The sequence below is a fragment of the Solanum tuberosum genome, unplaced genomic scaffold (genome assembly GCF_000226075.1).
Source record: "Solanum tuberosum cultivar DM 1-3 516 R44 unplaced genomic scaffold, SolTub_3.0 scf00576, whole genome shotgun sequence".
NCBI classification, from domain to species: domain Eukaryota; kingdom Viridiplantae; phylum Streptophyta; class Magnoliopsida; order Solanales; family Solanaceae; genus Solanum; species Solanum tuberosum.
The window spans coordinates 46182-55768 of NW_006239506.1; the positions used below are offsets into that span (position 1 = coordinate 46182).

The 9587-nt window shown below is 24.5% G+C and overlaps 1 protein-coding gene across 1 annotated transcript; it reads right to left on the reverse strand.

Annotated features, from left to right (window-relative positions):
• Positions 1-624: 624 nt before the first annotated feature.
• On the reverse strand, positions 625-2020 carry LOC102585923 (premnaspirodiene oxygenase-like). Its single transcript, XM_006365849.2, has 2 exons — positions 1063-2020; positions 625-977 (listed from the first exon to the last, which is right to left on the reverse strand). Exons 1-2 carry the CDS (start codon positions 1357-1359, stop codon positions 846-848), a joined length of 429 nt encoding a protein of 142 aa, XP_006365911.1. The 5' UTR covers positions 1360-2020; the 3' UTR covers positions 625-845.
• Between the last annotated feature and the right edge of the window lie 7567 nt (positions 2021-9587).

Sequence of the window (9587 nt, forward strand, 5' to 3'; positions counted from 1 at the left end):
TTACGATAGTTCTGCGGGTATATTTGTATTTTTTCCTTTCTATCTATCTTGTTAAATTGTCGCAAATATAATACACAAATATGACCTTTAACTTGACCTCATTTTATATTTATGCCTTCAAACTTTGGATGTGCAGAAGTAGACACTTAAAGTTGTATAAAATTGAATAAATAGACACACACGTCCTATGTGACATCCTACGTAGCAATTTGCTTCCTACATGGTGTCCTACATCTACATGTATTATACCACATAGGACTCATGTTTTACTTGTTCAACTGTATATAAGTTTAAGTGTCTACTAGTGCACACCTAAAGTTGGAGGACGTAAATATGAAATAAGATCAAGTTAAATGACATATTTATGTATTATGCCTTAACTGTTCACAAATTTTGCCAGATGGACAAATATTGCATGTGTTGTTCAAAAGTTTTAGGAGGCACAAATCTTACTCGTGTTGTTCAATTGTTCATAAGTTGTCAGATGAGCTAAACTTTATACATTTTTTTTCCTACCTATTTTGTTAACATTAGTCATATTTTTTTTTCTTTTTTTTAGATATTTGCTGCTTCCAATCCCATACTAGCTAATTTCAGCCAAAAAGTCGATACTACTATTCTCAAATCTCTCAGGTATAAAGCTTTCTGAATTATGCCAGTATTTGGGATCTCTACCAATCGACCATGCATTAACCAGAACTTTGGTTTTCACAGGTATTGTGTATCCATTGATCTTTGTTTCCTCTCTACATTCCCTTGGGACTAGTAGAGGAACTGGAGGGTGTAGCCTTAATGTTTCTTTGATAACAAATTGCAAGTAGTTCAACTCTTCCAAATCAGTATCATTAAATGTTTTTTTCCCATTTAATCGTTCTCTCACTTCGAGTTGTGCTTTCTCCATGACACGTGGATTTTTCATTAGTTCTAAAAATGCCCAAATTATTGTTGTTAGATTCAGTTCCTGCTAGAAACATGTCCTACATGTAAAATTAAAGGTGAAAATATCGAAGTTTAGATTTATAACACGAAATAAAATTACTTTTGATGATGCACTATACTTACAAGTATGACTGCTTTAATGTTTTGATTTGTGATAGGAGGTCCAAATTCTTCGCTCTCCATTACTCTAAGTAAAGCATCAACAAAATCTTCATTTCCAGACTCACCATTATATTTCTTACCCTTTGCTCGATTGTCTCGATGATCATTAACGATTTTCTCCAAGATTTCATCAACCTTTGAGTGTGCCTTTGACAATTTGGATTTCATTCCACTGATATTATGGAGCCACTTTTGGGAAGGGAATAAATCAGTTAAGTCGAATCCTCCAATTAATGAATAAATATCTTTTACCAACATTATAAACTTATTTCAATCATGTATGATTTTTCCAGATACTGACCTACAAGTTACAGTATTCGTAAACCAAAAAATCTTGTTGGATAAGTTGATCAATGAGTCAGGTGTACTGTAACTGAGAGATGAAATGAGATTTGATATCTCTTCTTGTCGAATTGAAGCTAATGATTTGACCATTTTTGTACTAAGAAGTTCTAGTACACAAACCTTCCGCATATTTCTCCAGTAATCTCCATATGGACTCAAGGCTATGTCCGTGCAATCATAAAAATATGATACTCGCGGACATAATTTGTGGCCTATCTACAAAATAGAGGTCTTGAGTTTTCATGATTTCTTTTGCCATTTCTGATGAAGATACAACAATTGTTGAAATATCCCCAAGACGTAAGTGCATGATCGGGCCATATTTTTTCGATAAATTTCTAAGTGAACGATGTGGTAGATCGCTCATTAATTGATGCAAGTTTCCAATAAAAGGTAGTCTCCATGGTCCAGGAGGCAATTTTTTGTTTGGAGATTTTGATTTCTTCCATTTTTGAGATAGAAGAAAGAAAGAGTAAAGGAAGAGCACTATTGAGATAAAGATAATGAAGGACAAGTGCTGACTCTCCATTTTGGAAGGAAAAGAAAACATGTTAATGTTATATTCTTTCTCTGTACATCTATCATATATATAAAAAATCAAATGAAATGATATCTTGTTCATATTTATATGTCGTCCTTACTAAAATAGATGATCTTTAATATTTGTGATTTCACAAAATCAATGTATAAATGTCCCTATTCTTCCTATTTTACCCTTGTGAGTTATTAGCCTTAAAAATATATATTTGACCAACATAGAAAAACTAAGAAAATATATAATTCATGTTCATTGGTCAAATTAATTAATCAAAATAAATTAATTCATGTTCATTGATTGAAAACTGAGTAATTTCCCTAGATAGTCACCCATGTTTAAGAAATTACCTAATAATATCACTTAACTTTATATATTTTCCTCAAAATATACTTGATGTCACAAAACATCTTTCTCTCCTAATGAATGATGTGTCCCATTATTCCTTTTTAAAAAAAATAGAAACTTGAGGAGTTATTAAGGGAAATGATTGAAAATTGATTAATCATAAAATTACATATATAATGACATTTGCTTTGTAGCGCCAATTACGCAAAAACAAAGTGTTTTGGACATTAGTTAGCTAGAGAAAACATTTTGATGTGACCCTGCAATACGATGGGGCCATTAGTTTAGGGTGTATTTAATAGGGAGGAATTATTTTTTTTCATATTTAATATTTTGAAAATATTTTCTCCGCCCTAATAAGTTCTATAAAAATAAAAACTAATAGTACTAAAAATCGTCTTACATTGGATGGTTTGGTATTTTGATGTTCTTTAAAACAACATTTTCAGCTCATTTCTATTATTTTTTTATTATATAGAAAAGTCATGGAAGGACGGCTATGACTGTGAAGAGTTGTACAATGGGCAATACAAATTATACTACGTACTTGACCATATCTTATTTCCTCACCAATAGCCTCTAAATATATCTAAAACATGTGAGTCCGTTCTCTTTATATCATTTCAATCTTATTATCTATTATAAATTTAAAATGCTTAACTATTATCAATTTCATTCATATTTTGTGCACCTCATTTGTTATTCAATCTTCACTATATTTTTTACCTCCCCTATATTCAACCTTCACAATTTGAAATCAAATTAGCTTTTTCAATACAATTTTCAAAATGTTTTTAACTATATAAATCATCATTTTGGTAATTTTAGACTTCAAATGTTCAATATTATTATTTTTAAATAGTAAAATACAATTTTTATTACTCTCATCATTCTTAAGTACTTGTCATAATTTTCTCTTTGAAAGTTAAATTATGCAAATTTTGACAAATTACCAATTAATTCTCAATACTACTATTCTCTTGTGTCAAATAAGAAGGGGGAATAATTTATTTTTAAGCAGATTATCTCTTTTTTGAAATATTAATAAATTTTATGAACATACTATATTGACAAATTTAAATTTCAAAATTATTTTTTATCTAACTATAATTCATAAAAAAAAATTATTAAAAAATTATTAATTGAATCTAGATAGAAAACTTACCAACATAACTTATGATTTGGAACTATATGTAATATCTTTCACTAGAGACATAAATGACAATTATACTTTTAAGTATGAATCATCTCACCATGATCAAAAAAAATTATCATGTGAATAAAATAAAAATATTATTTCAAAAAAAAAATTTCTCATCTTTAAGATAGACAAAATAAATATAACTTTACTTGAATTTTTGTTAGTGTTATAAACAAAAAAAATTGAATGGAACTGTGATTGTGCGAGTTAGATATATATAGTAATTTATATTATTAAATAAAATGAATTTATAATTTAGCTTTATATATTAATAATTCATTAAACTTGTCAATAAATTTCATTTCAATACTCAAAGGAACAAAGTGAACACAATGCCAAGGTCAGTCCTCTATATATATCAATGACAGCTTTTGATGTAATCCTGAAAAGGATCATTATAGGGAGGAAAACTTTTTTTTTTAGAAGAAAATTTTTAGTTTTTTTATTTTCGGTCAAATTTTTGAAAATATTTTCTCTACAATTTATTTTTTTTTAAAATAAGGAAAGAAATGTCTTCCTTAGAAATAAGTTTCTTTACTACTAGAAAATAAAAAATTAACGACAAACAAAATTTCATAGCTAGACAACAAATTAAATTTCAATCCTATTTAACTACGAATTAGCGACGAATTGTTAGAAAATTCAACTAAAAATAGACGATCCTTAATATTTGTTATTTCACAAAATCAATGTATAAATGACACTATTCTTTTTTTTTTACCCTTGTGAGTTATTAGCCTTGAAAATATACATTTGACCAACATAGAAAAACTAAGTAAATAATTCATGTTTATTGGTCAAATTAATTCATGTTCACTGATTGAAAACTTGACTTCAAAAAAATATTAAATAAGGGTATAATAATAAACTTACTTAGTTTCTTAATGCACTGCACATGGAATCTAAAATGGTATAAATTGAAACGGAGGAAGTATAAAATTAAACATTCTAGAAGTATAAAATTAAACATAAACTTGAGGAGTTAGTAGGTAAATGATTGAAGATTGATTAATCATAAAATTATATATCTATAATATATAGGAGAAGTAAAAAGTGCCACATGTCAGCACTACAAAAATTCAACAATTTTAAAATTTAAAAACTAATTTAAAAATCTTTTTGTAACTTAAATTAACCAAAAAGAAATAAAAAAAGTAACCAACTAAATAATTCTATATTTCTAAATAATTTAAAAATCGTTTGAACATGAACCTTAAATTCACCAAAAATAAATAAAAAAGATTAATTAACTAAATAATTCTATGTAAAATTTGTTACTGTTTTAAATTTTAATTTTAAAATTTCCTCTTTTGTAATACAATTTAAATACTAAAGGCAAAGTGTTAATTAATAATAATAATAATAATAATGATGATAATGATAATAATACTAATAATATAATATATAATATATAATAATATAGTAATAATTTGGATAATAATATATTTGAATTGCAAATCAGTAAGTTTCCATGAAATCTGTTTTTCAATTTGTATTTTAAAATGGATAAACGCAAACTCATAAAAAGAGGATATAACTAAAATTGAATCACGTTTATTTTTACCTTTTTAATAACAATTACAAGATTAGTTTTTCTCTCCTACAATTGTTAAATTAATTAATTAATATTTTTTTTATTTGTTATTGTAATTATTTTTTTAATTAGTGTGGTCAGTTTTAAATATATGTAAATGCAATTATCTTTTTAAATATATATATATGCAAAAAAAAATTGAATTTAAGATGAAACTGTTTTAAAATTATAATGGTAAAAACTTTTTCAACAAATGTCAATTGACAAATACGAAGAAATATAAAATAAGAAACTTGAAAAAAATATAATAAGTAATGAATAAGTCAGTTAAAAGAGAAACCAATCAAAAGAAGATAAAGACTCCAAAAATTCCTCAACGACTTTCTTAACTTCTCTATTTCCCCTAGATTTAAACGTATTCTTCAACAGTGTAGTGTTCCACCATCTTTTCTTCAGTTTTTTTCGGTGCAAAACAAAAATTTCTCAACAATTTTTGTCTAAGGCTATAATTATTCCTACAACTCGCGAGAAGGTAAATCTTTGCATATTTAATTTCTCTACTCTTTTTTTTACATTGTATAAATAACTAGAGATTAAATATAGTATTAAAGTAATAAGTGTAAGTACTAAAAATAATGATAAACCTTATAATAGTCATAAAAGTAATTTACCCATTATTATTATTATATTAGCTAAAAATTGGTAAATTTCTCGACATCTAATCATTGTCGTTGATAAAGATATAAACTATTATTTTCTTCTATGAAAAATTACAAATCTGAATTAATAATCTATCTATATATAATAGGGGAGGGAAAAAATGCCACATGTCAGCACCAGAATTAACATATGTATATTCTTGGGTATTCAATTAGTTCAAACTTTTTACTTAAACTATACATTTTTATATTCTTTTAATCTATCTATATATAATATGAGAGGAAAAAATGCCACATGTCAGCGCCATAATTAATCTCAATATTTATGTATTAAAAAGTTTATTTTTAAAAAAATAAAAAATAAGATTTTTTTTTAATAAAAGACATATTAGCAATTACTAAAAAAATACATCTTTCGGTTCTTCAAAATTTGATTTTAAAATGTAATTATTCAATTAAAGTCAACTGTCAACACCCAAAAATTGGGATTTGGTTTTAAAAAAATAAATAAACAGTTTCACTAACATATGTATATGCTTGGATATTCAATTAGTTCAAACTTTTTACTTAAACTATACATTTTTATATTCTTTTAATTTAACTAACAAAATAAAAAATAACGTAACTCCTTAGATTTCCCTTTCTGACTTTATTTTTGAAATGGTGGTTATCCAAATCAATATCCAAACGGATAAGTTTTTGAAATTTAAGTAATTAATTTGAACTAGTATATGCGCGTTGTGGAGATATTTAAAAAGTAATAATATTGTAAACTAAAAATAACTAATAAGATTTATTATACACTATATGTTATATTTAAAAAAAAATGATATAAATCATTAACTTATTTATTTGTACACATTAATTAACTTATTTATTTGAACACATTAGATTAATATTATTAGTACATAATTTATATTTTATAATATTAATATATTATTTCTATAGTTATAGTTATAATTAGCTACAATTTTAGTTTTATAATATATTATGATTTAAAGATAATATTTATTTTATTTTACCTTAAATATTTCATATGTTTTTACATGTTTGTCCTACTATTTATTTTATTGTATATAAATAAAAATAATATTATTTTCTTGTTAATTTTTTTTAATTATAACTTTTCACTTGAAATGATTAATTTCATAAGATTAAAGGATACTTTAGTATAGTAATATATGTACTATTAGCATGAAAATAGAACTTATTTCTCTTAAAAAATTAGCAGATGTTACTATTACTTACGACCGTAAAAACCTTTGCCAAGATAATATGCTACTGAATATAATGTTCAAAACTTGGTTATTTAAGAGTTTTTAGAAGATGAAATCAAGACACCTTGAACTTGTCTTGCAACCGGGTAAATGTAAGTATTCTTCATAATTTCATCTTCATCCACACCACCTGTATGAATATATGCCACCAAAAGAGTCAAACTTTCAACTTCCATTATAAATTTCAATGCATCCTCACGCATAAAAGTTGAAATGAACATGCAAAGTCGTAAAAATAAATAGAATGGTCCAATGCCATGAACTTCTTCACCTTCCATCATTTCTCTATCATCAATTTCTTCTTCTTCCTGCATACCAAAAATGTTAAATTTTGTGTTAGTAAAGAGATAAAAATATTGTGATTTTGTTAATTTTGATGTTGATTATACAACAAACCCCAGGTTACGTGAATGCAAGTTTTTTTTTATGTAATAATTTCATTCTACACCTGTTTGAATATGTATTTTATAGAATTAGTTTTAAGACATGTGGAGTAGTAGTTTTTTTTTAGTTTTTCTTTAAAGACGTGGGTTATGAGATTAGGCGTTTTCTATAGATAAGGTTGGTTATTTTTTGAATTCAAATTTAAAATTAATTATTTTATTATTTTATCACTTGACTGATTTTGAATATCTCTAAAAGTTTGGACTACTGTTAATAGAGTGGACTGAGTTTTAAAATTTTTAAATGATAATGTTGACCAATCAATATACTATATTGTATTTCCGATAAGTCTTGCATTCTGATGTTGAGAAATAGGCCTTTTGATATTACAGAAGAAGAAATATCTGAATTATAATTGACTAAAATAATATAGACTTTTAATATTACATGTTCCTAAGTGATTACAATAAATTTCTAACTTTATCTTTAGATATTCGATAATTGATTTATTAATTTATTTAAAATATGAATTGCTCCCAATTAAAATTTTGAAATAACATATACATTATATGTTAAAAGAGTATAACTTTTTTGAATTTTACCTATTCCTAAAAGTAAATTTTCTCGGGATTATAAGAGATTACTGAAAAAAGGAAAAATAAAGCAGATTTTTTTTTGAGTTTTTCTCAAAAACGTTTAAGAATGTTTTTGCCTTTTTTTTAGAAAATAAATGCAAATATTAATTAAAGCGGCAAGTTTCTAAAATATCTCATGAAAATAAATATTGTAATATTTTTACGTTGTAATTATTATTTTTTGCATTACATCATATTACTTTCTAATACGATGTCCATTATATATTTTTTCGGCATTTGTACATTCCAAATAGCAGAAGAAAGTTAATGTCTATTATTTTAAGATATATATCTCTATTGTAACAAAGAAATGCTAATGCTCTTTACATTAATAATGCACCACTAAAAAAGGCTATTTTTTTTTATATAAAATTAAAAATCAATTTGTAATTTGTAACTATATTAAATTCAAAACTAAAAATCTTGGAATTAATTTTTGTTTAAAGAATTACTTAAATTTAATGTGATATAATCATTTTTAAAAATTTAAATTTTATAGAAAGATGAAAATTTAAAAATTAAATATTTGAATAATCTGTTTTAAAATTAATTTTTAAATTTTTTATGAAAGAATCCCAATCAACTGTAAAATGATAATGCTTATTAACATTTGAATTGAGTAAGTCTTTGAATTATAATTAAAATATTCATCTAATAAGTAGAACCTCTTTTAATTAATATTGTCGGAATCATAAGTTATTATTATTGTATAGAAGTATTATTTAATTAATAAATTAATATATATATATTTATTAATTTTAAAGAGTGTTTCAAGATTCAATGAGGTTTAATTTTTTAATATTAAAATCATTTTATTTTGCTAATTTATGTATCATATTTATTGAATTAATATAGAAACTAAATTTATTATACATAAAGTACATGTATAATGTAGTTAATATTTAGGTTAGGAAATTTTTGATTTATTTCATGATTAGGGGTAGTTAATGTGTAGGTTGAGTTTTCAATATTTGAACTGTGTATTTATCCGATTTAATCTAAAGCTCTGAGTATATTTATTGTCAATTAAAAACTTATTAGTATTATGAATTTCACCCGATTTTTAATAAAAATTTGACATGACAATTATTTTCTGAATTGAGTATATAATGATATAATTTGATCAGCCATCATCTAATAAAATTGAATTAATTTATTTTACACTATTATTAATCTTGATTACTATTATTTTATTTTGGGAATTTGCATCAACAAAAATCACATGAATTCAATAACTCTAATGTGGAAGAAAGCTATAATGGACCATGTATCAATATAATTATTTTTGGAAAAAATATGAAAAGAATTCCTTGATTTAAGATAATTTGATAATCTATATATATATATATATAGATGTGGCACCTCTCAATGACCAGCATTTCTATTTATTTTTCTCATTTTTTTAATCCATAATATTGTACTAATTAAATAGTTTAAGAAAAACCTAACAAAAGAAATGTTTACTAACGGTAATGTTAATGCCTAACAGTTATCTTATTAAAGCCTTTAACAAAAAAAAAAAATAGTAAGCCCACATAATAATAATTTCCAATAAAGTCCAAGTAATT

What these genes read in the sequence shown, in the direction of transcription:
- LOC102585923 (XM_006365849.2), bottom strand. Translation starts at nt 1,359, where the DNA reads ATGTTGGTAAAAGATATTTATTCATTAATTGGAGGATTCGACTTAACT. An exon ending in ACATTAAAGCAGTCATACTT is followed by an intron (nt 978 to 1,062) that starts GTAAGTATAGTG and finishes TTTTACATGTAG; the next exon opens with GACATGTTTCTAGCAGGAAC.